This window comes from Zeus faber (assembly GCF_960531495.2).
Source record: "Zeus faber genome assembly, chromosome: 20".
Lineage (NCBI taxonomy): Eukaryota > Metazoa > Chordata > Actinopteri > Zeiformes > Zeidae > Zeus > Zeus faber.
In genome coordinates, this window is record NC_137207.1 from 7,407,243 (window position 1) to 7,434,774 (window position 27,532).

The 27,532-nt window shown below is 44.3% G+C and overlaps 2 protein-coding genes across 2 annotated transcripts; both read right to left on the minus strand.

Annotated features, from left to right (window-relative positions):
• Positions 1 to 3,010: 3,010 nt before the first annotated feature.
• tut1 (terminal uridylyl transferase 1, U6 snRNA-specific) lies at positions 3,011 to 10,506 on the minus strand. The gene is made up of 10 exons (XM_080021414.1): positions 10,358 to 10,506; positions 9,269 to 9,459; positions 8,491 to 8,697; positions 7,527 to 7,641; positions 6,989 to 7,116; positions 6,272 to 6,498; positions 5,924 to 6,033; positions 5,180 to 5,302; positions 4,880 to 4,972; positions 3,011 to 4,591 (listed from the first exon to the last, which is right to left on the minus strand). Exons 1-10 carry the CDS (start codon positions 10,431 to 10,433, stop codon positions 3,441 to 3,443), a joined length of 2,421 nt encoding a protein of 806 aa, XP_079877540.1. The 5' UTR covers positions 10,434 to 10,506; the 3' UTR covers positions 3,011 to 3,440.
• A 990-nt stretch (positions 10,507 to 11,496) lies between these two features.
• mki67 (marker of proliferation Ki-67) lies at positions 11,497 to 26,308 on the minus strand. The gene is made up of 17 exons (XM_080020743.1): positions 26,193 to 26,308; positions 25,890 to 25,988; positions 22,193 to 22,274; positions 21,992 to 22,107; positions 21,631 to 21,700; positions 21,475 to 21,532; positions 20,693 to 21,193; positions 20,318 to 20,538; positions 18,129 to 18,705; positions 17,747 to 17,865; positions 16,901 to 17,075; positions 16,649 to 16,792; positions 15,033 to 16,504; positions 14,764 to 14,824; positions 14,322 to 14,420; positions 13,911 to 14,012; positions 11,497 to 13,662 (listed from the first exon to the last, which is right to left on the minus strand). The coding sequence occupies exons 2-17, from the start codon at positions 25,976 to 25,978 to the stop codon at positions 11,660 to 11,662; spliced, it is 5,889 nt and encodes a 1,962-aa protein (XP_079876869.1). The 5' UTR covers positions 25,979 to 25,988; positions 26,193 to 26,308; the 3' UTR covers positions 11,497 to 11,659.
• Between the last annotated feature and the right edge of the window lie 1,224 nt (positions 26,309 to 27,532).

Below are 27,532 nucleotides of genomic sequence, written 5' to 3' on the forward strand. Positions count from 1 at the left end.
ACAGTCACTCAGGTTTCAGTAATACCTCTCTTAGACTGAAAGTCTTGCCCCTGGGGGAGGGGGGCTTATTCTTGCTTTGGATATAACGTCTTCCATTTTCATTTCCCTGACGCACACCGTCTCTTACAAATACGGCGCGGCAGATTAGAGCTGCCGCCCTGATGCCAGGGCTGTCTCCCAGGAGGACGTCTTGACTCCTTCCTGTAAGCACAGAGAGGCGGAATGAGGGGGGGGGGGTTGATGATGCGTTTTTATTTAACCTTATCTGTTGAGTGGGGGAGCGTCTAATATGAACAGAGTGCTTCCCAGACAGCCACGTCTTGTTTGCACGGCTCACTTTAACGCGGCGGAGAACATGGGGGAGTCGATAAGCGGCCCCTGTTGCTGCAATCATTCCGAACTGTATAAACAGCTCTGAAGAAGGCCGTAGGGCGTCCGTCACCAGTGATGTAACATGACCACTGTTCAAACCAGGAGATATTTCCCTTGTGTCGCCATTTCACAGTAAATGCTGGGTGCCAGTTTGGCTAGTAATAGCACTAGGCGGCTGGATTTGTTCTGGAGGTAATAAATAGTGGTTTATGTTATTAACTTATCCTATATCTTATAAAATGACATATTGAGAAATATTCCATATATTAAAAAAAATACATTTCTATGTATGAAAGTACACCCATTTTCTATAAGAATATACAATACAATAACTATAAGAATTAAATATATGATATAACAAAATATTATATAGTAACCTGATATTGGCTCTTTTTTTGGTATTCTAATATACTGTAAAATATATTTGAAATAATATATTTCTGCAAAATACATCTTCTCTAATATATAGAAAATACATACGTTTCTTAATAAAAATGAAGATAGTACTTTCAAACATATGCATGTCATCCCTTACATCATTACATGCTGAAAATACTGCGAGAACAGTTTAAAGAAATTAGTAAATAAATTACGTTAAAAAAACGACAAAGATTATAGATAAGATCCCCATATGTGGAAAATACATTGCATAGAAAATGTATAGGAAGTGCATATAACTGCATTCTAATAGGCTGACATGGAAAACCACCGTGTCAGCGACGGCAGTGCAGTGCAATCAAGCACAAATTGGGGTTTCCAGACCTGGTCAACAGCAGCTATTCTGCCAATAGCAGCATGAGGAAAACCAGAGGTCATTATTTACCCCTGAAAATTGCCTACCACCAAAATTAGTCACATTGCAAGTTATATTCAACCAGCCAAATTAATGAGAAGGCCCTTCAGGTGAAAGATAAGTCAGCAATCAATATCTTAATTATCTGCTCTGTTATTATATGTGAAATGCTGAGGGGCCTGTGTGAAGAATTCCACCGGGAAGCAAGGCTCATCAAGCTTGGAAGACTGGGGCATCCCAGGTTGGGCAATTACCACGTTACAAGACTGACTCACCATGGCTTCGAAGAAGTCCTGAATCACGGGCCATTATATTTGATGATGCGGTGAGATGTTTCCCTCAAGCCCCGAGTCATGGGACCTCCAGGGAGAATATCAAAGGAAGGCCCCATTCTCCAATGGAATGTCAATGCACTTAACCTGTAACTGTCGCCCCTAACCTTGAAATGGACGACCTCCTGCACAAATCCGTGCCGGGGGGAGGGTCCATTTTTGGTCCTAGGGATTTCCAAATTGGAAACAAACATCTGAGAAATCCCAAGCGTACGCAATGCGCTGGCAAAGGATCAATTGTAGTCGTAATTAAACACGGGAGCATGAGGACGCGGGGATCGGGGTTAGCTATCCATTCCCTCTGGATCCCCATCTCTCATGGCACTAAGTGGAAATGAGGTGCTGAAAGAAAATAAAACAGAATTTTGCAATTTTCCAAGCAGGTTCTGAGAACATGTTTTATCCGAGGTACAGGCAGCAGCTTTCTTTTTCACGTTGTGAGCCAATAGAGGGAAATCGCCCCAAGCTTCGGTATCCATCACTTTCCCTTCTGCGCTCAGAGGTGCCTGGAGATTGGACCAAAAACCGACAAGGCGCCCAGTTCTATCAGTGCCAGAGTGCCGCTGGAGAGGATGCTGGAAAAAGAGGCGCCTTTAAGGCCAGCTATCTGACTTTAATAAGAGAAAAACAAGTAGTCTGCAGTTTCTGTGGATTGGCTCTCGACTCAGACGCGAGGGTATGGTGAAAAATATCTAGCGAGAGCAGGTTGTGGGATTGTTTCACGTTAGCCTTGTGGTTCCAACAACGGATGATGATTTAGGCTTTTTGCGGTTTGCTTAATTATTGGATGTGCAAGTCCATTGTTGCGTTTTAATCCCAAGTTTCATGTCCATTCGATGGAATTTCTCCTGGGCTTGGGGGTAAGGTGGGGTCACATTGGTCACTATCAGGCAATGATTAAAACCGAGAAGTATCTTCCTGGAGAAATTGAACGGTTTAAGTAATTATTGGAAAGAGCATTATTCATGGTACGGCCATCCTGGCATTTCCGCCTGATAGCCTGTGTGTGGCCCTAGAATGAGATGAATCGTGAATAAGAATGAGATGAATGATGTTAATCGGTATTCCGTGGCCCTGACCATCCCTCAGCTCCAGCCCGTCCTGCTTTAATAAAGCAGTCTGCCGGCCGGAATAATTATGCTCATCCGTCTCGGGTAAGCAATGACTTGCGGATAAAACTTTGCTTTACAGAGAGCCTGCTAGCCCAAACCACAGAGGAGCATGATAACCCATAATCCGTTGTGCTGAACCTAAACTTCATAAGACTCTGAAAGATGAGACCAGTGTAGAAATACGAATCGGCCAAGGGCCTGACAGCGAAGTCACAGGTTTTAGTCCCATACTGTCAGCACCACACTGGATGGTGAGAAGAAAAAATATATATATTTTCTCCAGATTGCTACTGAAACGAATTCCATTGAATTGTTTATTCTACCGCACTAATGCAGATACCAATGGGCCATAACATTTGGAAATTTCTCATTGCTCATATTTTATAAAATGTTGTGTATTTATTCGTTTTTTTTATTCATTGTGTGTGTCCACAACATATCACTTGAAAAGAAGGTTTACAAAGGAAATAAACCTACAAGTCCACAATGGAAACCACAAGATGAAGTAGGATTTTAAACAAAAGTTTCAGACGCTGCCAACGCCAGATCAATTAACAATAAAGGAAAAAATGTTGCCACAATATTCTGACTGTGCTCCATCCATATTGTGACAGCAGAGTCAGTACTTAAAATATTCGCAAAAACAGTACATTAAATGTACCTTGTATTGCCCACTCTCAATGGACGCATGGGTTCGAGAAGAAAGGACACCACTGAAACTAAAAAGTTAGACCGACTCAGAAATCCAAATATAATTCAGAACTCAATCGACGCAAATGAGAAAACAAAACATTTTAAAGTAAAAACATCAGCCAAGAGCTTGTGGGGTCCCTACGCATTCTTTACACCTTTCTCCATTAATGTGTCCACCATCTTTGGCAGGAACACCTCAAGAAAGTGAAAGAAGTCTTGAAAAAACAGTTTGTTGTCACTGATCGGCCGGACCTTGAGGATCACCCTGGTGCTCTGCGTGGCGCCCACCAGCCGCGCCTGGACCTTGAACTCCAGGGGATCCTGGAGCACGGGCTCCTTGTCCACGATGTGCTGTGTGACCTGCATCTCCAGCTCCATGTTGCTGCCCTCTGGCCTGGTGTCTGTGTCTTTCACCAGCTCCCTCCTGACCTTCCTTCTGCCGGCCCACACCGCGTGGCTCTGGCTCCACCTCCAGCAGGGGGCGCCGGGCTTCGGTCCGCTCCCGAGCCGAGGCTTCTTCTCTCGGGGGGACAGCGAGGTGTCGCTGCTCTCTGAGGTCAGAGGCCTCTTGGCTCCGCCTCTCGCTTTACCCTGGGGGATGGCCCCGCCCGAGGAGCTGATGCCGTCATCGTCATCCGTGTGTTCTGCGGACATGTTGAGCTCAGCCGAGGTGTCGGCCGAGTCGTCAGTGTCCCCGTCCTCCACCGCCAACGATTTGGGCGGGGAAGCTGGGCCACACTTGAGAATATTCTGGAAAACCTTCGCCACGGCATCGCAAGCCCCCTGAAACCACAGGAGGCGGAAGCCGTCTCCGGCCAGGCTCAGCTGGCTGCGCAGCGCCTTGGGTAACACCCCCGGCTTGAAGGGGAGGACGATGGACAGCTCCTTCTCCGGAGGTCTCTCCTGGGCGCCGTGGCGCGGCCCCTCGCTATGCGGGGTGAAGAGGCGGACCAGCCCCCACGACTTGCCCTTGCTGGATTTGCGCTGGTACTGGAGGCTGCGGCAATACTTCTCCGCCTCTTGGCACTCCTTCTGGAAGCTGTGCTGACTGCGATCGGTCAAGTTCCCCGCCACATTGTGGGAGAGCTCAAAGGGGTCCAGGATGTTGAGGGGCCCCAGTTTGGGAGCTTGGCTGAAGGGCTTGGAGGCTTCCATGGCTTCCTCCTCATTTTTCTCAGCATGGCAAAGGAGGGAGGTGACTGGGAGGGCACGGCCTTCCCGGACAGATATCACGCTACTGGCAAAGTCAAATGTGGCATAATAGGAAAAGAACGCTGCCAGCAGGGAACCTAGTCAAGAGATAACCAAAAGAAAATGTTATATTTTCAAATATTAGATCAACATTAATATTCACTTACTCAAATATGTTTTAGTAGTTAGCATTTATAGTAGGGAGAGACCCATACGACAATCCAACACCATGAGCCATAACAAACTTGACATAACACAATGACCTAAACTTGACATTCTGCCTTTTTGACGGATACTGTATAAGCTGGATCCAAAGTAGAAAAATTTATTATTTTTCAGTGATTGTGTTCTAATAAAGCCAACATCATAACCCATCAGGAACTTACAGAGGTCCTGGGTGTTCTTAGTGGGAGGGACAGATATGGACAGACTGGGGAACGTGCAGTTCCAACCCTCGATCACACACTCCTCCTCCTCACCTGCAAGGAGCACCCACACAGAACCAGGACGTCAACTCCGTCCACAGAAAGCAGAGCCAAACTTTATGACAGTAATGCATATTGTGTGATGGCAAGAATTTCAATTTGTTTTTTTATAAGCAAAAGCCAGAAATGGGCTGTGATTGGCAGAACCCCAGCCCACTGCTGGTTTATGAGCAACTAGATGATGGTGGTAATGTGGCTTACAGGCCAGCTGCTTGAGGTTCTCCACAGTCGGAAGAACAGGAGGTTCGGCATTTTGCAGGAAAAAGATGACCAGCAATGTCAGGGCGTAGTTGTTGAGCAGCGGACCTGCGCCGCATGGGTTACCTGTCCGGAAAACACAGGTCAGTCAGTCCAGAAATGTCACTTTCATCACTATCACAGTCTGTTTGTGCTGAATTTCACAGCTAAGAGAAAAACCAAATCAAAGACTTCATAGTTTAAATTAGGGTGGGACAATATCTGGCATCAGTGATAAAACTAGACTTAAATCAAAAGTTAGCTGCTTCCCCTTTTTACTCATATTACATACAGTATGCACAAGTACACAGAGACCCCATTGTCATGACAATGGAGTTTGCCAATTTCTAAAGGAAGTTTTGGGTTGTTGGTAGAACACCTAGTTTGATAACACACCAGGGTGTGCACCTGGACAAGCAGAGGGTGGATTACGTTTTCCTTTATTTTGTTGCTTTCTTTATTTTACTCTTATATACTGACGTGGCTAATGAAAAGTATAATTAAAAATATGTAACAATAAAAGAGCACAGATGGGATACCACTGCCCCCTAGTGACAAAGGTTTGCCAATAATCCTTGGACATTCGTCAACTTCTGGATTTCAATGTGGCTTCAAAAGGGTCGTTCAGATCATTTTCATAAATATTACAATTAAAAGAAGGGATTCAAAAAGTTTTGTTCTTGTGAGGCGGTGTCTGCCCTGTCCTACCGGCCAGTTGTTTTTGCCTGGCCCAGTAGCGGATGGTGTAGACCAGGGGCTGCAGCCGGGGCTCCAGTCCAGAGCACAGCTGGAGGAAGTGGGTGTTCCTGACTGCCAGCCTGGGGAGGCAGGGAGGGAAAGGACACAAGCACAAGCAAAAATCACCATTACTTAACAGAGTCTCGAATGACAGTCTGTCATGCCCCGATAATAAGTTGCAACTTGTGGGTGGTAAATTCTTCTTCCATTCTTCTGGAGCACTTTTTCAAAGAGCTGCGCAGGGAGCCTGGGGGCCGCCTGGAGCGCAGAGGCTTTCTGGACAGGATAAGTGGGGCTAATTGCTCGCTATTAGCTGACCTGTTGTTGATGGTGATGTCCACCTGGAGGTCCAGCTCCCGGTGGTGGAACTTCACCAAGGGTAAGCGGGCACTGACCACCACCTGGACCTTCTGCACGCCAGGGACGCACTTCCTCAAGATGGCCGCCGCGAGTTCCAGCACCTCAGCCGGAGAGGCTGTGGTGAGGTCGATGTCCGACAAGATGGAGTCCTCTGAGCGGACATCGTCCGAGCAGCCGTCTGCGGCCTGAATGCCGTCAATAGATGAGACCGAATCAGAGAAATCGTGCAAGTTCAAAGTATTGAGTTTGACCTGAAATTTGGCGCCACATGGTTTTTAGATCTCAAATGGCTTAAAACATAGTCTTTAGGTTTTTGCTGGTAGTTGTTCCATTGTGTAAACAGGTTAACAAGTAACTTTTTCCAGGTATATTGTTTTCAAGTTAAGAGATTTGATGTATAAATAGTGGATTAATACAGTAATTTCATCAAAAGGAAACATGTTGGAAACTTGGGATAGATGTGGCATCTCATAACCCTATTACAAAGCCACTGAGCTCTTCAGAACTTCCCGCTTTACAGTCAATGTTTGACAGCGACAAGTCAGCGATCAGTGTTGCAGAAATAGCTGAATCCACTACTTAGGCTTATTCAATCCTAATCAATATATTAACCCTAAACACTACGTAGTGAACGGTAACAGAGTGACTGCATGCATGTCCAACAGTGGATCAGACCTGCTGTGTAGTGGACTTGGCCCGGGCCTGGAAGGTTTTGGTGTTTTCCAAGTCCAGAAACAGGTCCAGGTCGCAGGAGTGGATGCCAAATGTGTTGACAGAAGAGCCGAAGGGCAGGATCTGGCTGTCTGCAAACACCCAAAGACAGACAGGTTGGTTCTTAAGACCAGTGGTTTCCAAACTATGATGAAACCATGAGGTGGACACAGGTTATCATTCCAACAACATTCCATTCCATTTAAACAAGAGGGATGATCTTGACACTGACTGACTGATCGTTGTGGTGCTCCTTGAACATGGAGGAGTACCAGTACCCTGAGATAACTCCAACCATTACGAATGACAAGGGAAACAATGGAAAGCTGATCGGGTACGACCAACGCCTCCTAGAATTTCATCTGTGACTTTTAGAGGCACATTATCTAGCTCATCTCTAAATTTATCAGATACTTATATCACAAGGCAGCCCCCTATCGCCTCGGGATCCCAGCTGGATACAGTCACATTTTCTTTCCGTATGACTCCGTATGGCCTTTACCCGGGAAGAATTCAGTGAAGACCTCGTGCAGGAGTTGGATGAGCAGACCTCTGGCCTTCTTCTCATTCTCTCCCAGCTGGAACCGCTCCACCACGCACTGCATCTGCGCGTTCACCTGGAGGGACGCACGGCAGGTCGGTCGACTCGACTCATTAGTTCACGGAAACGACACACATACAGCTGCCCTTTATTTAGGGTACTGCAATAGGCTGTTGATGAGTGTGCAGTGATACAGATTCCAACACAGAGTAAAAATGGGCCTCTATCTTATCAGAGAATATCCCCAATACAATATCTGATCGTAGACACTAATAAGCATAGAAGATGTAAAGGTTAAAATAGAGTATATCAATCATTATGTTCCATTAATCTTCCTTTCCCTTGTAATATTTTAGACATTGTGAGAGATTTCAAATGATATCTTATTATAAAAAAATACATATCATAGAAATATTGATACAATTAATTAAACTCATTTAATTATTTATTTTATCTTAAAATAGAAAATCACAATATGATAGTTTAATTTCATAAGGAATATGATACCACTGTAAGATGATAAATGGTGGTATTTATTTATCGTCCAAATGATATTAAAAAAATATATATCAGAAAAATATTTATACAATTAATACAAATACAAATGTAGTTATTTAACTAAAAATTGAATCTTAAAATTGTGAATCACTATATGATCAATATGGTTTAATTTCATAAGGATACGATACCACTGTAAGATGATAAATGATGGAATTGATTTATCGGGCAAATGTAGATCAGTCTTGAATAAATTAGATAATTTCACACTTGGTGTTGACGATCTAGCAACATTTGAGTTTAATAAATCATTTTCAGAGGACTTTAATTAATATCCGCAAAACAATTGCACCATCATATCTTTTTTTTTTTTTAAGCTGCTTGATTAACACGAGACAGGCGATGGTTCTGCGTAGAGGATGCTCACAGAGTCGGTCTCACACAGCATGGGCTTGAGCTTCTCCAGGAGCTCCTGGAGATTCTTGAAGTCGGGTTTCTTCTTCTGGACCTTCTTGAACTCCTTCTTCTCCCGCGGCTTCACCCGTAGCTTCAGGCCCTTCATCTGGTGCTCCACCTGGGACAGGGCCGCCTGGATGCTGTCCTTCTCGCTAAACTGGATGATGGCATACACACCCTGCGGACGCAGAAATGTGTCAGACGTTCAGCCTCGGCTACAGTGGTGTCTCCACCCTCCCTCCAAAACATTCCATTCCCCTGGGTGGGAACAGAGATTGCTGTCCAGTACCTTGAGCAAAAGTGAAAACAAATGGAAAAATTTAAGAACACTACTCAAACCTTGCAGGAGTTTATATTTCAACAGCTGGTGCATAACTTGCAGTTATCTCAGATCCCAGAGTGCAACATTCAGTGCCATCTCTCATATTTACCAGGGTTCATTCTGGCATTACAAACTGAGATTCAATGAATTTCAAGTACGTTCTGAATGGCCGTGTTTTCCCAAGGACCTTTCGAGCACTTCAGCACAAAAAGGGGCTACTTTCAAGGTATTACAGTAGTGGATATTTCTGAGGACGAAGTTCATCCACTTCTACCACCTCATGGACCTGGTAAGAACCCTGACGGTGCCTTGGAAAAGTACTCAGTTTAACCATTTCTCCACCTAAATAATCGCCAAAACCAGGGATTTTGCCCAATGGCTCCTCTCTCACAAATGCCATCCTTGACTCATCCTTGTGGTGGCCGACCTTATCTTTGTCCATGATGACCTCGGCGATATCACCAAACTTCTGGAAGTAATCCACCAGGTCGGTCTGAGCGGTGCCTCTGTTGAAGCCGCTGACAAACAAGCTGTGCTCCTCTTGGGCCTTCCGGGTCGTGCGCACACCGCTCAGCGTCCGGTGCTTCCGCCCCTTTACATGTTCATCCAAACTGGATTCTATAAGAGATGATGTAATGTCAATTAACCAATCAAGCAATGAGCTGACGAGTTATAAATTAAAAAAATATAACAGTCAATGACAAAGGAGGACAAAGCGTATGTTCCACTCCGGCTGTTTGCTGGTATCAGAAAGGTAAACGTTATACTATTAAAAATGTATTAATTACTGACACATAGCAAAGACTGATTTTGAGAGGAATCATACATCTGATTCAATAAAGCATTGCAGGTAACGACTTTGTGGGACATGGAGGTAAGTATCAGGTCGAAACGAGGTAGATGATTGTATGAACCATTATTAATTACAGTCCTTGAGGTCAGATAGCCTGGTAGGTGGTTAGGTATTGGAATAAATCTAACCATGACTGCAAGGATGTTATTGGATTCCTCTCGCCAGGTAAGTACAACAGAAAAGTGATTGGGGTTAATCCACATCAGATGAGTATGAAGGCAAGCGGTTGTTTTGGGGTTTTCTAACGTCAGAAATGTTGCCTCTGATCGAGAATAACTTGGCTCATTTTGACAGAAATAAATATATGAATACGAAATGTTTATGCCGAAATTAAGAGCTAATCAATTTAAATGAAGGCTATTTAATGACTTTTAAAGCCTAATTTAAGACATTTTAAGATTTGCGGACACATCCGGACTACTACCAACACGTTACACTCAGCTATATCATTTCATGGCAAACGAGAATAACTTCTATTCCACCTCGTCATAGCAGAACCATGTTAATTGATTTGTCTATGATTGTTTGCAGAAATGAAAAATGACTTTGGTTCAGCTTAAATGAAATAACGTCTTGGCTGGCGCTTCAAATGAGCAGGTTGCACGTGTTTAAGTACTATTTCAAGCAGACCTCCATGTTGCTAAGTTAGCATGAGCTACTCACGGTTCGCCAGGTTAACGTTGCATAAGTTGCAGTGAAAGCCCCTCGGCGTGGTCCGTATGTCGCGGTCCGTATCCATGGCGGCAGAAAATAGGTCCAACTGTGGAAACGCGTTTTTATTTGGGGCGCAACACTCAAATCTCCCTCCAACGTAAAGCGTGCGCTTCCTTCGTGCCGTCCTCCAAATATGTCCGGGTAGCTCCCGTTGCTTTGGCGTTTATTGGTTCCTATCAATCTAAGATGTGACCTGATTCAAGCGGTCTGTGGCGCTGCTCGTCCTTCTACCATCTAGCTCCAGAGCACTGACATACGGCATTCCAACTGTTCAGCAGCAGACGAAAGAGTTCCCCAGAGTCATAAACACAACCCAGAAAACAAGGACTTCCAATGGCCTCACTGGAAGACACCTTCCGCAGAGCCAGCCTCGTTCTGAAGGACGCAACTCCTCCCTAGATTCAAGATTCAAGATTCTTATTCTTCACATACATATACATACTTTCATACATATATGCAGTGAAATGTAATGCAACGCACCCGGTGATAGCACACAATATGTCCTAGGAAAAAAATAAAAGTAAAAAATTCCTTTCTAATAGACCGACTAACTGACTCCTAAAACGTGTCACCTAAAAACCCTATCACCATCTCCTCGCTCCGCTGCCACCCGAAAGGGTCGCGGAGTCTTCCAGGCTCGGAAACCGCTTCAACCATCGCCATCATTGAACTCCACTCCACGGAACGCTGCCCCCCCCCCCTACCGCCATTAAAAGGGCAGCCCACTACACTGTATTTTTCATAGCTGTGGTTTAAAACGGTGTAATTGAGCAATTTATTATGAAAAGTTCTTAAACATATACATCTATATACCTTTTAAACATAAGGTGAATTGACATCTTGGGTTGCATAGATATCTCAGGAAAAACTGTGGCGAGCACCTTTTTCTGAGATATTTATGCACCCAAGACGTCAATTACAACCCTCACCATTTTGAGGAAAAAAGAAGCGGGAAAGGAAAGAGAAAAAAACAAAACAAACAAGACAGTGTTACAAAATCATAGAAAAATTTAATGTTTTTTTTCCACCTTACATAATATTTGCAAAGTTAGAAATGAATAAAATTCAAACCATTAAAATATCCCTGATCAAAATAAGCAATTAAGACTAGACCTGAAATTACATGTTTAAACAAAATCAGTGCTTACATTTTAAGCTAAAATAACACTATCGAAAATGCCTTACAGGTCATATATATATATAAAAAAAAAATAATAAAAAAAGATGCGTTTGTTTTTGAAAAAAATAATCCTATTTTTTAGTTGCTCTCCCTCGTCGGGTTTTGGGCTGGCCCTCAACCTCAGTTTGGGCACTTTCAACGGGCAGAACCCTTTTGCAGGCCCTTCCGCGGCCAGGAGCCCTGGCTGAGGTTTCTGGTTCCTGAGGGGCGGCTGAGTCGGCCTCTTTGGTCCCCCTCCTGGCTCGCTTCACAGGCTGAGTGGGAGCAGCTTTCTCTGAGAGATCCTCCTCTTCAGCTTTGCTCTCGTTCCTGGAGGCTTTCCGTTTGGCGGCAGGCTTGGAGGTGGCCGTCTCAGCCGTGGGGGCCTCTTCTTCCCTTTCCACAAGTTTGGCCTTCCTGCCCCGGGTGGCTTTCAGCACAGGTGTTGCGGTCAGAAGCTCATGAGTCACTGTTAAGTTGTCTTTCCACTTCACAGACTTCTTTGCTAACTTTGCGACCTCTTCAGCGGCGGCAGGTAGGTCTTCAGTGTTTTCCTGGATGGAATTGGTGGCAGATTTCCCCTTTCTCACCCCTCTTGCTTTTTTGACCTGAACCCTTTCTTGCGCTGTCTCCTCCAACTCTTCGACCGTTGGTTCAACTGGTAGAGGAACCGTTTGTTTACCCGCCGGCTTCCTGCCCCTCTTCACAGGCTCTGCTGGGATCTTGACGGGGATTTCAACGTTTTCAGCTCTACTCTGCTTCCTCTGCCTTCCTCTAGCTGCACAAGACCAAGAAACAGCAATGTTCTCTTCCACAACAGCATCCTTGAGTGGAGGAGCTGCCAATCTAGATGCCCTCTTTGCTGGAGCAGCTGGCGCAACTTGGTCTTTCACGGCAGCGTTGGCTCTCCTCCCCAAAGTCAGTTTAACGGGAGCCTCTGGTGGTTCCGTAGCCAAGATGCTGGTGGACTCTGCGTGGTCATTGGTCTCCTCTTCCGCCGCCTGGCTGTGCTCAACCTCCTCCCCTGGCACTTCTTCAATTACAGCTTGGGCCTTTTTTGCTCTCCCACGTTTTGGTCTCTCTGTGGGTTTGTCTTGGACCTCTGTGAGCTCGGGAGAAGTTTCAACCTCCGGTTCTTGTTTCGTTTGCTTCCTCCCTCTCCTAGGTTTTTCGGCTATGGCAGTTTGTTCAGTCACCTCCAATGCTGCGGCATTCTCGGCTTTTCCTCTACCCCTCTTGGCTCGGACCGGGACCTGGGGCTGCTCGTAATTCACAACCGTGTCCTCTGCCTCTTCTGCCTGTTTTGTTGACTGCTGGTTAGCCTTTCTACCTCTTCTGGGTTTTTCTTCAGTGATGGTGGCAATGTGCTCTTCAGCTTGAGCTTCCATTGGAGGCAATTTGTGATCCATGACATCAGCAGCCTCCTCCTGTATTGTGTCAGCCTGCTCAAGCACCTGCATGCGTTTCCTTCCCCTCTGCCGCTTGACACAAGGCTCCTCAGGTGAAACGGTAATGTCATCTGCTGCCGGTTCTGTGGTGTCTGCTGGAGGAGGCTGGTCGTTCATGGCTTCGAAGGCGATCTCTGGAATTACTTGCACTTGTTCCACAGTGGCCTGTTTGGCACTCCTCCCTTTTCTGGGCTTCTGAGCAGCAGCTTCCTGAGCGGGCGCAGAATCAGCCGTCGCCTCTGGGACCTCAACCTCCTTGCTTTCGAGAGGCTTTGCACCTCTCCTGCTCCTGGTTGCCGTTGGTCTGACGGCTGCAGGGGGAACAGTTTCTGTCTTTCTCCCTCGTTTTCCTCTGACTGGAGCTGTGACGGCAGCCTCCTCAACATGTTCAGCTTCATCAACAGGTTTTATGGTTTTGGCTCTTCTCCCTCGGACGGTTTTCTTTGTTGGTTCTGGAGCACTACCCACTGCCTCCCCACTAGCTGGGCACAACTCTGCCTCTATCTGAGGCTCAGATTGTTCTTCTGGTCGGCTCTGTCCTACAGTTTCCTCAGGAGCTGTTTCCATCACATCCACAGATCCATGTTGGGCTTCACTGCAGGCCTGCTCACTCTCCTCTAGTTGGTCACCACAAATAACATCAGGTTCTGTGTATAAAAAAAAAAAAAAAAAAAAAAAAAAAGTAAAACTTAAATGATTGAACTGAAAGTTAGTTCAACATTTTGCCGCTTAAACACTAGTCCTAACATTGTTCGGTTGACTAAAGTGAGACGTTTCCTGATTAATGTTTCTATCATAATGTTATCTTCATTATTCAATCACAAAACTGTAAGAAACCTTTACCTCAATTTTGTACAAAATCAACAAGAAAATAATCCATTTCAGGACAACCCACCAGTGGTCATGTTATCACAGGAGACATCCTCAATGTTTTCTGAGGGTCCATCTTCAACTTGAGCACAAGGCACATCTTCCAACTTCTCCTCACTGGCAGCATCTGATATGGGAGGAAAAAATAGTCAAAACCATGTACAAATATAAATCTGTCTCTCATAGATATCTTTATATATCCACTAAATACATACACACGTAAAACATTTCTTAATGTTTCTATCATAATGTTGTCTTCATTATTCAATCACAAAATGATGTGTCCTGGGTCTTGTTTGAAGTAACTAGCTGATAAGAGACATTTCATTATGGCTTAATTATTCTCATTAGGCATAAATTCACAACAGCCAAGAGACACCTTTATTGCAATCTGAACATTATAATCAACACAATTAACCATTTCCAGACAACCCACCAGTGGCTCCGTTAGCCTGGGAGACCTCCATGTTTTCTGAGGGTCCATCTTCAACTTGAGCACAAGTCACATCTTCCAACTTCTCCTCGATGGCAGCATCTGATTCAGAAATGAAATACATGCATTCATCTCCGTAATCATGCATACATAATATAAATTATAAATCACAACATTTAAAGCTCTCCATCTTGTTTAAACTCACAGGTTCTAAATTGGGAATAATCATTTGAAATGCTGCTGAATTATGCAAAACAAGACAATTATTGGTTATGTGTTCAAAACAACACAGACGACGCACATACAGTATATTATTTGTTAATTTTGTTTTTTTCTCTGCCAATGCCAGTTTAAGGGCTACTCATCTGACAAAAACTTTTGTTTTGTAGTGTACCCCTTCTAGGATCTTGAGCACCACTGATTTAGAGTGTAGTAAACTACTAACCTTTTGTCAGATCCGATCCAGTTTCTACGAGCCTTTCAGTGTTCAGCATACAGTGTTGATCCTGTAAATTTGGGATTTATGATTAGCATAAAGGCATTGCACTACACAAGCCATTGCAAAAACGACCTTAAAAAAAAAAAAAAAAAAAAAAAAAAATCATCAGTATTGATTGAACTACAAAACTAAACACATGGATGTCATGCAATTTTGAATTTGTTGGAATAGTTCCCTATACCATCCGACTTTAAATGCACTTGTGGTTGTATTACCTGGGTGATCTCCCTTTGCACGATATAACAAATCTCCGGCTCGTTCATTATCTCAGCCAGACCTTCGTACTCTTCCATTGGGGCGTCACCCCTTGGCGTGGGATTTTTCATCAGCCTCTTAAGTCCGGAGTTCTCCTCAACAGATTCACATGCTTGCTTGGGGGTCTTCGGCCTCTTAACGCCCACCAGGTCGTCGGCGGGTTCCACCAGGTCGTCGGCGGGTTCCACCAGGTCGTCGGCGGGTTCCACCAGGTCGTCGGCGGGTTCCACCAGGTCGTCGACGGGTTCCACCAGGTCGTCGGCGGGTTCCACCAGGTCGTCGGCGGGTTCCACCAGGTCGTCGGCGGGTTCCACCAGGTCGTCGACGGGTTCCACCAGGTCGTCGACGGGTTCCACCAGGTCGTCGGCGGGTTCCACCAGGTCGTCGGCGGGTTCCACCAGGTCGTCGACGGGTTCCACCAGGTCGTCGGCGGGTTCCACCAGGTCGTCGGCGGGTTCCACCAGGTCGTCGGCGGGTTCCACCAGGTCGTCGGCGGGTTCCACCAGGTCGTCGGCGGGTTCCACCAGGTCGTCGACGGGTTCCACCAGGTCGTCGACGGGTTCCACCAGGTCGTCGACGGGTTCCACCTCCTGCCTGGGAGTTCTCATGTCTTCAACTGGAGTGCCCTTTTGCTCGGGAGCCATTTGGAAGGTCTCCACCTCTGGGGTTTCAGTGACAGCAACCTCTGCCAGAACCTGGACAGGTTCCTCAAACCGTTTAGGTGTCTCCAGAAGCTCCTTGACACCGTCAAAGCCCACGTCTTCAGACACTTTAGGTGCTTTTGGAGTTTTCAGCAGTTTCCCATGGAGGTCTTCTATGGGCTCGTTCCTCTGTCTCGGTGTCTTCATCAGCCTCTTCACACCGCTGAGACATTCCTGCTGCTGGGCTTTCTGTCTGGGTGTTTTCAGCAGTTTCCCATGGAGGTCCTCTATGGGCTCGGTCCTCTGTCTCGGTGTCTTCATCAGCCTCTTCACACCGCTGAGACATTCCTGCTGCTGGGCTTTCTGTCTGGGTGTTTTCAGCAGTTTCCCATGGAGGTCCTCTATGGGCTCGGTCCTCTGTCTCGGTGTCTTCATCAGCCTCTTCACACCACTGAGACATTCCTGCTGCTGGGCTTTCTGTCTGGGTGTTTTCAAGAGTTTCCCTCTGAGATCTTCGATCGGCTCAACTTTTTGCTTGGGGGTCTTGAGGAGCCTTTTGACTCCTGTGAGGCAGTCAGACTGGGAAGGCTTTTGCTTGGGAGTTACCACAGCAGTTTTTAGATCCGGACACTGCCGGTCAACGGCATCCTCAGTGGACATTTCCAGAGGAAGGACCTCACCAGTAAAGCTGGCTTCTTCTTCACTGTGAAGGAGGCGCTGGACTGCCTCGCTGTTGTACTCCCCGCGCATTGCTGTAGAGACCACACTCAGTGGAGACACAACCATTTCACCTGGAAAAAGAAAAATGTTGCATTGTAAGACAATAAGAATATAAAAATGTAATGTTTAAATAACCGTTATCAAAGACAAGGTATGGGGTACCACTATAAAAAGTGTTTAAACAATACCCAGCCTACTAATGTGCAACCCCTTACCAGTTTCCTCTGGTGTTTTCATGACCGACATTTCGATCACAGATGTGCAGAGTGCTGCAGTAGGAGTCTGGGTGGCGCTTTGCACAACAGTGGCTGATTTTCTCCATCTTGTAGTCACCGGAGTACTGAATATCTCAGCAAGTCCTGGAAACACAAATCAAAACGTTATGTTGTGTGCTTAAGGTGCAGAAAACAAGAATAAGTAAATGAAATGCGTTTATATTTATAGATGGATTGAAAGTAAGCAGTTACCAGTCAAATCCTCATCCATTTTTAGGTTATTTTTGAGGACTGCAACATTGTGGACCAGCCTCGGGGCAGCGCCAGCAGGCTGCATGATGCGCTTGTGAGCTTTGCCAACGACAATGGTGGCAGGTGAATCAGCGTGGCCAGTGGTGACATGGTCCCTGAGAGATTTGGCCGGAGTCTATAATAGCATGAAAAATATTTATAATTTACATGTAATTTCTGTTAATGCCATAGTGGAATTTGAATCATTTCTAAAAAAATGAAAATATAAAGAGCTCAAATCAGTTCTGTCTAATTTTTACCAGCAGACAGGCCACAATTGAGATACGTATGTCAGGAAATACTGTATGTACAAGTTTATTTTCAATGGTTGAGCCCTTGAAAATCTATATTCTTGTATGATCCAATTTACAGTATAATATTTTCTTCATAGAAAGTAGAAAAGTCAATTACTTTAGAAAATAAACTACCTAAGAAACAATTGTTAAAGTTATGATAAATATAGAAATCCTTTCATGTTTCAATCTTTCTATCTGTTCAGTGAACTTATAGTTTGATAATAAGAAATTATGTGACATGGGGACCTGGCATTCCATCACTATGTGGTAGCCAATTGTCTTAGAATGGGAGTAATACTTTTAAACAAAAATGTGACTGTCCCTTTTTACCAAGAAGGTCTGACTTGCTGAGGAACAGCTCCAAGCATGTAATTATGGGCCAGAAGCTTCTTCCAGCATTCCAGTCATTACATGGAAGCAAATTCCACCCCACCAGAAATGCAAAACACAGAAAAAACCACAACCTGCCTTTTAAGACTATTTTCATGTCTCTGAGATGACTTCACTTTACCTTGGGTTTGGCCACAACAACCTTCTTTGTTTTTTGTCTGGCAGCACAGTTCTTAGCTGGGGCTGTAACCTGAGGTTTGATCTGGCCAAACTTCACAATGTCAGCCCAGGAACCTACAACTGACAAAACATGGACAATGTTAGTCGGGCCAAGACAATTGCAGTGTTGAAATCTGAAACCACGTGATTTTTAACATGTTTTCATCCAAGATGATCAATGATATTGTATAACTCTGGTGTATAATATTACAACTAAAGGTAAAATAGTAAGTTTAAGTCATGGCAGCATTTCTCAACTAGGCTTAATGAAAACAATTGAGTTCTCCAGACTCTTTATTTTAAATTGGGAATTCAGGGAGATGGTATTTTACAGTCTTGAATACCTTTCATAGACGCTCGAGAAACTCCGCTCCTCCTACGCAGCACCTCTGCAGCGTTTTTCAATGCGCTCTTGGGAGTCTTTCGCGAGAAGCTCTTCTTCCTCAGAGGCAGTTTCGAGGTAACCGGAAGTGAATCCTCAGGGATGGCCGGGTTAGGGGCGGCCTGCTGCTGTGCCGTGGGTGACGGTGTGCTGATACACGAGACAGAGAACCGGCCTTTCACAGTGGTTTGGGTCCCTGAGCTGGACGGGATTTCAGCTGGCGTCATGGCAACCGCTGCGGGAGCGGCCAACACCACAGACGACCTCCTCTTGCTGGGAGTTTTCTGGACTGTCAGAGGTGTAACAGGGGATGCCGATTTGCCTGGAGTTTGAGGAGATTTCCTTGCTTTGGGAGACACAGATTTGTCTTTCGACGGAGATGTGACGCCGGCCGGAAGGGACTTTCTTTTAGGTGAACTTTTAACTGCTGTTTTTCCAGGTGATGGCGTTTTGGCTTTAGGGGACTTCTTAGCAGGCGTTGGGGTTTTGGACTTTGCCGGGCTGTGCACAGCAATTGCTGGATCCTCAACTTCAACCTCCTTTGAAAATTAAAGTGCATTTGATCAATACACACACAGACACAGACACACAGCTTTCGGGTGAAATTTCAGGATGAACCTAAAATGCACTATAACCTTTACAGGTGAACTTAATTTGACCTTCTCTAAACTTTTGAATGCGCATGTCCAACTGTTCAATGTTTCAGTTCTTTTTGCACAACTTGCTGTTCTCTAACAAGAAGCTGAACAGCAAAATTCACAACAGGTGTTTATCCATGAATCGACCAATACATTTCCTGGTTCAATTAGAATTGGTATTTAAACAGTCCTCTTCATCATGCTGTTCACATTTTGACGTCATGAGACCAAGACGACACCTAACAACTGATCAACAGTATCTCGCCATAGCGAGGCATCAAACAGGATGTTCTCAGAGGGAAGTGGCCACTGAGCTTAGAGTGTCACAGAGTGTCATCAGCAGGTTGCAACAGCGATACAGAGACTGGAAGAGTCACAGAAAGGTATAGAAGTGGACGTCCTTTGGCCACATCCCACACTGATGACCACTGCATTGTGAACAGTGCCTGCGGAACCGGATGATGAATGCCACTCAACTCTAGGCACATTTAATGGAGGTGAGAGGCACCCAAGTGTCACGTCAGACCATTTAAAACCGTTGACATCAGCGTGGTCTGCGTGCTAGACCACCTGCAAGGGTACCTGACCACAACACCAGGCACAGGCATCATTGTCTTGCACAGGCCAGGGAGCATTTACGCTGGACGATGGACCAGTGGGCTTCAGTGCTGTTCTCTGATGAAAGTCAATTCACGTTGAGCAGAAATGATGGCCGCCAACGATGTTGGAGACGTCAAGGAGAGCGCTGTGCATCAGCCACTGTTGTCACCAGACGAGCCTTTGGTGGTGGTGGTGTTACAGTGTGGGCAGGTGTCTAGTCAATACAGAACTGCCCTTCACTTTGTGAATGGTACAGTGACAAGCCCATACTACCTGAATAACATCATTAATCCAGTCATTGTGCCCCTGCATGAACAACACAGATCTAATTTCACCTTCATGGACGACAATGCTCCAGCTCATTGAGGTGGCATCATTAGGGAACGGCTGCTGGAGACAGGGGTACCTCAAATGGAGTGGCCTGCACTTTCTCCAGACCTGAATCCCATAGAAAACCTATGGGATCAGCTGAGTCGCCGTGTAGAGGCTCGTAACTCTGTACCCCAGAACCTCAATGACCTGTGGGCCGCCCTCCAAGAAGAGTAGGGGGCCATGCCTCAGCAGACAATAAGTCGACTTGTGAACAGCATGAGACGTCCTTGTCAAGCAGTAATTGATGCTCAAGGCCACATGACAAGTTATTGAGACATTGACATTTTTTGTTGTGGTATTCCCACCGCTGTTGTTGGCTTTTGTTTCAATAAATTGTTTGAGTTGAGGAAATCACCATTGCATGCTTCTGCTTAAATGCCCTACTTTCATGATATAATATCACTGTAGCAGAACATTTTACATTTTCCATAAATTTCACCCGAAAGCCAAATATCCCTAACTTTTTGCGAGTAGTGTGTATGAAGGACAAACTGTATGTAGGAGAGTATCTGTATAAACCAACGTCTAGCCTAAGTTTTACCTGCAACAAGCCAATGACGGATGCTCTTTTGAGGAGAGACTGTTTGGGTATGTACAAATTTAGGCTGCGTCGGGGGGCGGCCCCTTTCCGTAACGGAGAGTCTGGAGGCATCCGTTTGTCAAACAGCTCTGGGCTTAGATTAAGACCGAAGGACACACGCTTTTTCTTCAGCTGTTCACTTGGTTCATCTCCACTTTTGCGTTTCCTTGACATTCGTTTCTCTGAGGGCGGAAATACAAATACATTATATGGGTTGTCTTTTACAAGTATATGCAAAATAAGGAATTTGAAGGGATACCATATCCAATGTGCTAATTAACACGTAAAAAAGCAACAAAACCGAGATTTAAGACTACAAAAGATTCAATTTTTTACCCTTTGCTGCTTCCAGCTCAGCCACAACCTCCTGGGCTTTCAGCTTCCTGGCACTGCTTCGCGGAGAGACCCTTGGAGAGGGCCGTGCTGCAGGAGTAGCTGGCTGGGTTGCGGCGTCCTTGGCTCGCTCTGGCAGGAGTGGAGTCGCTTCAGACACAGGGGCTGTGAGGGACTTCCTGCTCTTTGGAGACTTTGGAGTTCCTGCACTCCCATCTTCCTCTTTCTTAGGGGTACTCTTTGCTTCTGCGAACATGGCAGACTCCCCAACCATTTTCTTGATGGACTTGGGCGAGAAACTTCTGGAGGCAGGTGTCTGGGGCTTGGTTTCTGACCGTCTACGTGGAGTTTCCAGGGTCTGCTTGATCATTTGATACAGCTCATTGAAGGGGGACGCAGCCTTGCTGGTCTGAAAGTTTCCTTCCTCCTTGGGTTCCTTCTCCATGGGTTTGTCCTGTGATCGCTGGATATTGTCATTATTGGTTCCATCTTTCAGATGGAGGCCTAAAGTTGAGCAAAAAGCAAGTTAGAACAGTTGACAAATAACCCAAAATACACTGATTCTGAGATCATCTGTGTTAAGTGTGAAATGTGTATAGGCATGCAGTATTGGTGTGTTTCAAAAGTTTTAGAAGGGCATTGCTTTCTCCATTTGGTGTCCATGACTATCCTTCTGAGTTTTATTATTTTTGGCTCTTGATTTTACCCATGTGTGTTTGTGTTATTTGATTGAATTGATCCCCATTCATATCTGCCATGGATGCTCGACTGTCCAACATACGCACCTGTTGACACTTCCGATGCTCTTTTCTCTCCTGTGGCTGTTTGCTGATTTTGAAGAACCTAAGTAACAGGACACCATCGTTAGTAATTGCTTTGAGAAAAACCTTTAGACATGTAGGCAATGTTCTCACTAAACCTTTGAGATAATTATAGGGTACCTTGAGTGTTTCAGGTTTGCCCGCAATTGAAGACCTCTTCTTTGGTGTGGGAGCTGGCGGGCACTCAAACCTGACATGATGAGTGAAAAGTATGATTATTTATCCCCAAAATTGTACAACATATAACAAAACACACAAAAAGAATATGTCTATTGTCAAACATGCATCGAAAACTTTATGGCTCCTCGTGAAATGTCTGACCCGTGTCTTACACACAGAATACAGTTATAATGAAAGATACTCAGAAGTTTGTTTTTCAATGTAATGTATATGGATAATACTATGAGCAAATCGTGTCGGACATTCTGATGTTTCTTGGTGAAGAAATTTAAATCATTAATGGCTATTAAAAAAAACGCACCTGAAAGAACGGTCAACAACGGTGATTACATCTCCATGTTTCAAGCAGTCAGACTGCTGCAGTACCTCTCCATTAACACGGACTGGATTCACAGAACTCAGATTTGTGAGAATGACCTGGACCGGAGATGAATCAAATTTATAGGAACATTATCTCAAACAGTTTTGTTTTTTTAATTACGATTACAAACAATTCACGTACCTTTTTATTTTCATTCAATTCAATGCGACAATGCTCTTTGGAGACATGAGGAAGCTGAATACGGATGTCACAGTCAGGCTTCCTAGAACAACACAGGCAAAAGGTGTCAGCGGCAATGCAGATTATCTCACATCCTCTATCAGCGTTTATATGCTTTTACATCAAACCCATATATTCCAACTGAATTTATGAGATTATGCACCGCACAGATGTCAGATACAGCCTGTGGCTGAATCCAGCCCGCCAGCAGGTTTCATCCAGCCAGGATGTTTTAGCTGGAAGGGGCAACTATGTGTACCAAGCAAAGCAAGTTTCTATACGATAGATAAATTAATTAAACCTAGCGTGCACGTGCCCAAAGAATGTAATGTGGCAAATACGGTTCCAGAACAGCAGTATTTATTATTTACAAGTAGAGTATTACAAAGTTGTTGTTTTTTTTTTTTAACTAAATCATGTCCCATAGGAGCGGAAAGCAACGAGGAGACATGTGTCTCCACCGTCAGCACAGTGGGGATGCACGGGGTTTTTTTTTGTTGTTGTTGTTTGTTTTTGAATAGGACAGTCCCTGAACTCAGTTCTGTTTAAAATTTGTGTTGTACATTTAGGAAAGAAACAAAAATAAATAGATCTGAAATAAAAAGACAGGTATAGGAGCTAGCACGCACTGCTGTCTAGAGGAGACACAAACAGAAAAAACTCTGCTCCAAATCTCTGAGTTAGGATTCTGTTTATAATTTTCCATACAAGTAAGTAAAGAAAATAAATCAAAATCTTTCTGTATGAGATTATATTATATATATTGCTATATTATAATAAAAAAGACCTGCACATTGAGTGGCAGACACATGTTTGTGTGTGGTGCAAGAGTACTTGTGCCTCTGCCCCTTGGAACCCTTTTTATCAGGCTTTTTTTTTTTTTTTTTTTTTTTTTTTAAGCGTGAATCGACATCGGGGAAGGGGATTGTCTGGGCATGATATATTCATGAGGAACGTGTCCTCAGCACACCTGTGTTGTGCGCTCAGCTTCCATGTGGCTTTTCTTTTTTGAGCACCTGCCCCTATTAAATTCTCTACATAGGGCTATAGATCAGGGAAGGGAGATCTGATTACCAGTAGGTTCCTCGACAGCTCTGAGCAGAAAGGGCGAGAGCCTCTGTCCCCTCTCTGCTGCGGTTACAGAAATCGAAAAAAATGCAGTTACACTGTTTCAATGCATGGATTTTTCCTGGCTGATAAAAAAATAAAAGTCCGTCATCAATGTAAATTGCGAGGTTGAGATGGAATGTAGGGTATTTGGGGGGGTGATGGGTACGTACAACGCTTTTCTTTTTGTGACTACAATTTACAGATAATTTATACCATTTAAACACGTGCAAACTCTGGATGTTAAACTGTCTAAACAACCGACTGTCCACAGTGAAAAAAAAAAAAAAAAAAAAACTTTTTCATTGTAATGACCTATGCAAAACGTTCTAAAAACTTCAGTTTTCCAAAATATAGATATAACATTCTAAATAAAAAAACTACAGTACAGTTTTCCAAATGGGAGAGGACCAGTGTGTACCTGCACCGCTGTGTGCCCTGTTGGAATTTGGCTCTCACTTTGCGTGCTTGGGGGGGGGGGGGGGGGGGGGGGGGGGAACAAAAAAAAACAAAAAACCCACAACTTTGCATAAGATCCGGAGGGTCTCACAAAACCTTGTGGTGCAATGAAAGTGATGATAGATCCAACCTCGCCGGCGTGTGTGGGGGCTCAGGCTCACCACTGCCTCCGCCCAACCCACCGGGTGTATATTTACCCATTGACATTTATTTATTTATTGCATTGTCTACTTATTTCAGGATTTATCCCATAAGCATATTTATTTTTATTTGTGTGCTACATCCACATACATCCTCTTTGCCCGTGCAAGTGAATGAGCAGCATGCTCTGTTGCTCCGTCTGTCGCTCTCTGGCGCGCGGGGTGTGAAAAGGGACTCAGCGGGTGACTTCTGCTGCACTATTTCATAACCCATTTATTCTGGCTTTATCATTGCATTTGTGAAAAAGCGCAGGACAGAAATGTTCCTGAATGTAGCGCAAGTGTGAAAGGTGAAACTCACTAGCAGTATCAGAAAGGTTATACCAGTAGTTTACCGGAAACTATGTGTCAAAGGGGCTTAACTATGGAATAGGTGCCAGCGCTAAAAAAATCTAACCGAAACCCTAAAATCGAAAGACAAATCTAATCATGAATTTGGAGAATCGTTACACACCTAATAAATTTGCATCTGTTGGTTTGGAATCCTATCAATTTACACAAAGATGACAGCAGATACTTTGTATGTTTATGACAACGTATCTATGGGAGCAGGCTTTCTTGCTGATGAACATTAACAAGGCCAATCTGTGCAGCCAGTGACACACTGACATCTAAATGACATAATGAAAACCACAACTTCCCAGAAACTGATTCCCGATGACCACAGGCTGGTAAAAGCCAAAAAGTGTCAGGTGTCAACCAGCAAGTGAAAATGTAAGTAGCCTCTTCCACACATAATTGCACTTATATTGCAGGCCACTAAGCCCATTTAGGCAGAACCACTTACACACTGCCTTCCACCTGCTGTCTAACTTTCACTTATTTCACCTTATCAGTCCACCAAAACCTGTTTCTGAACAAATTTTAGGCGAACCTTTGCTCATATTAGATCTACAAGACGTCATTTAAAAGTTACAGTTCCAAAAAAGGGACGGTTCCTCCAAAAGGTCTTAGAACTCTGAGGAAATTGCTGCAGTGTGAAATCACCTAAAATGTTAGGGGAGGGGCCATGCCAAATATGAGCGCTCCACGTCAGTCATGATTTAGGCCCACCCAAAAAAATCCAGAAGACAAAAATGGTGAGAAACAGTTTAATGTCTAACCCAACAATTGAGTACTACATTGTTAAGTCTTTTCACACGTTTTCAGCAATTTCTTTCAAACATATGAGCTTAGAAACTAATCACTAAATTCACTTTATAGATGAATTTAAATGAAAAACACAGATCTTTAAACACAACATGTAATTATTGTTAATAGTTGAATGTATGTTTGTATAAATAGGAAACATTTCTATGGCACTTATGATCCGCTATTTGCTGCGCTTCTGTCTTCTACTTGAAATGTATTCTTGTCAATGTTGCATGGACTTCTATTTGTTGCAGTTCTGCATTGTGCTTCATGTCATTTTACGTTGTGTGTGATTATCATGTGCCATCAATGCAATTTCTCACTGAGTGGAATCTTTAGGCCTTATTGGAAGATTTCAAATATAAAAATAAATAAATACGCAAGTAGCCACTACAAAGCCATCGATACCAATCAACGTTGTGCTTTGGATTAAAATTTGAATATGTCAAGTAATTATTTAAAAAAAACTCACTCCTCGGGGCTAGTTTTTTTTTTTTTAACCGACTAAACATCAGGGTACTTCAAATACTTTAGTACTACGCACGCTGCCATCACCAGCACGAAGCCCCGCCTCCCCACATTTAAAATGAATCCATCCATTATCCAATGCAGACAAGCTAACACATGGTGGCCGGCATGTCCCCAAAAAATGATCTAGTCTAATATGTCGGGAGAAAGCAAGAGACATACACAACTCACGTGGATTTTTAAATTCTCTCTAATATCGTACATAAAAAGGGACGCATTCCCTTCGGCCTCACCTTCCAAATAGACACGCTGCGGTGAGAGGGAACGCGGTTCCGTCTCCTCCACCCTTCTTTATAACGACGATCTTTCCGTATAAAGGCATGGCTTGCTACCTGGGAGTGGCGAAGAACAGTCGTTTCACCCTCACAAAACACATGAAACAGAAACTCAAAAACACCACACGAGGCGACGCGAACGGATCGAGCCACGTTTATCGAACGCCAGCCGACGCCGCTCGCGTCAAACGGTTTGGAAGTACCACAAGCATACAGTAATAATAATAATAATAATAATAATAATAATAATAATAACATTACCTGTTAAATAACACTGCAGAGACTCGTGGAAGTCTGGTCATCCATAAAATTCAACTCACACGCGGCGCCCGTGACTTAAAGGACGTTAAATTCGCCACATCTCACACACGTAAAACCCTGACGACGCGCGTCCGACGCCAAGCTACGCCGCCACGAGTCGACCGGGCGTGAGTGCGGCTTACCTTGCGTATCCCTCCGCCGAAACAAAAAAAATAAAATAAATAGATATATATTTTAAAAAAGCGAAAGTGGTTCTATTTTTTATTCGCTAAACCTCCATAATGTTGTCGTTCAATTATTACGCCTGCATTTTCGTTGACGATAGCACACGTGTGTCTCGATGCGGGGTACTACTTTGTTTATAAAGTGAGCGGATGAATCGCTTGGGGGGGAAAAAAAAAAAAAAAAAAAAAGGAGCGACGTTGATTTGAAAATGTTTGAAATTCCGCGCGAAGGATTGTGATTGGCTAAGACCGTACGCCCATAACTGGAGCCTGAGCCAATGAGCGGCCGGGCTGTTAGTGATCGGAATCCCGGCTTTTTACAGTGAGTCAGATCTTTTGGTTCAGCTCGGCGACGAAAGTCGGCTCCTCGGGCTCCTCCGGCTCCTCATTACGTTCAGCTCAGCTCAAAAGGGGCTTTATTGGCGTCGTTTGCATTGCCAACGCAAGTGTCAAATGAAACAACAAAACAAGAAAAACAAATGTAAATGTGCAAACACAGGCAAGACTCGTTCGCCGTCGACGCTCACCACTTCTGGCTTTTAAAGTGCAGCCGAAAAGCACATATAGCGCTGAAATGATTCACCGTAATTACACCAAACCCCATAACTTCCCAGAATACCATCATTTGTTGATTGTGTTTGGTGTAAAACCCTTAAACAACGTAAAACAATATTTGTGCACTTTCGGTCGAACTCATGGTTTAAGAAGAACTATCCCTAGTTGTATAACAAAAATAACACCACCAATGAAATTGCATCGTCAATAAATAATTACACAACTCTACACAGACGCACATATTTCGATTTTAATTTGTATCAAATAATATTGACACCAAAAAATATTCTGCTCCGTCAACGATGCCATTTGTTATTCGTTTATATTTCTTTTATTTATTTCAAATGTGCGTTCCGACAACGTACAAAACGCACCGCGCTTGGCTCTCTTGTTATTACCAAAATGAGACGTTTCTGGATCGTGTTTCACAAACGCGTTGTCGGACCATCCTGTTATTCTGTCACGTATTGATTCACAAGAAAAAAAGAAAAGAAAAAGGAAAAGAAATAAAACGGCTCTCGGACGGAAACCGGATCAGAGAGACGACTCGTTCGCGACCGA

Excerpts from the sequence above, each read along its gene's own strand:
- mki67 (XM_080020743.1), bottom strand. The coding sequence starts at position 25,978 with ATGCCTTTATACGGAAAGATCGTCGTTATAAAGAAGGGTGGAGGAGAC. Across the intron at positions 14,825-15,032 it reads TGCAAAGGGAGATCACCCAG|GATCAACACTGTATGCTGAA; the intron begins GTAATACAACCA and ends CCAAATTTACAG. Across the intron at positions 14,421-14,763 it reads TGGATCGGATCTGACAAAAG|ATGCTGCCATCGAGGAGAAG; the intron begins GTTAGTAGTTTA and ends TTTCTGAATCAG.
- tut1 (XM_080021414.1), bottom strand. The coding sequence starts at position 10,433 with ATGGATACGGACCGCGACATACGGACCACGCCGAGGGGCTTTCACTGC. Across the intron at positions 6,034-6,271 it reads GACATCACCATCAACAACAG|GCTGGCAGTCAGGAACACCC; the intron begins GTCAGCTAATAG and ends CTGCCTCCCCAG. Across the intron at positions 4,592-4,879 it reads TAAGAACACCCAGGACCTCT|GTTCCCTGCTGGCAGCGTTC; the intron begins GTAAGTTCCTGA and ends TCTCTTGACTAG.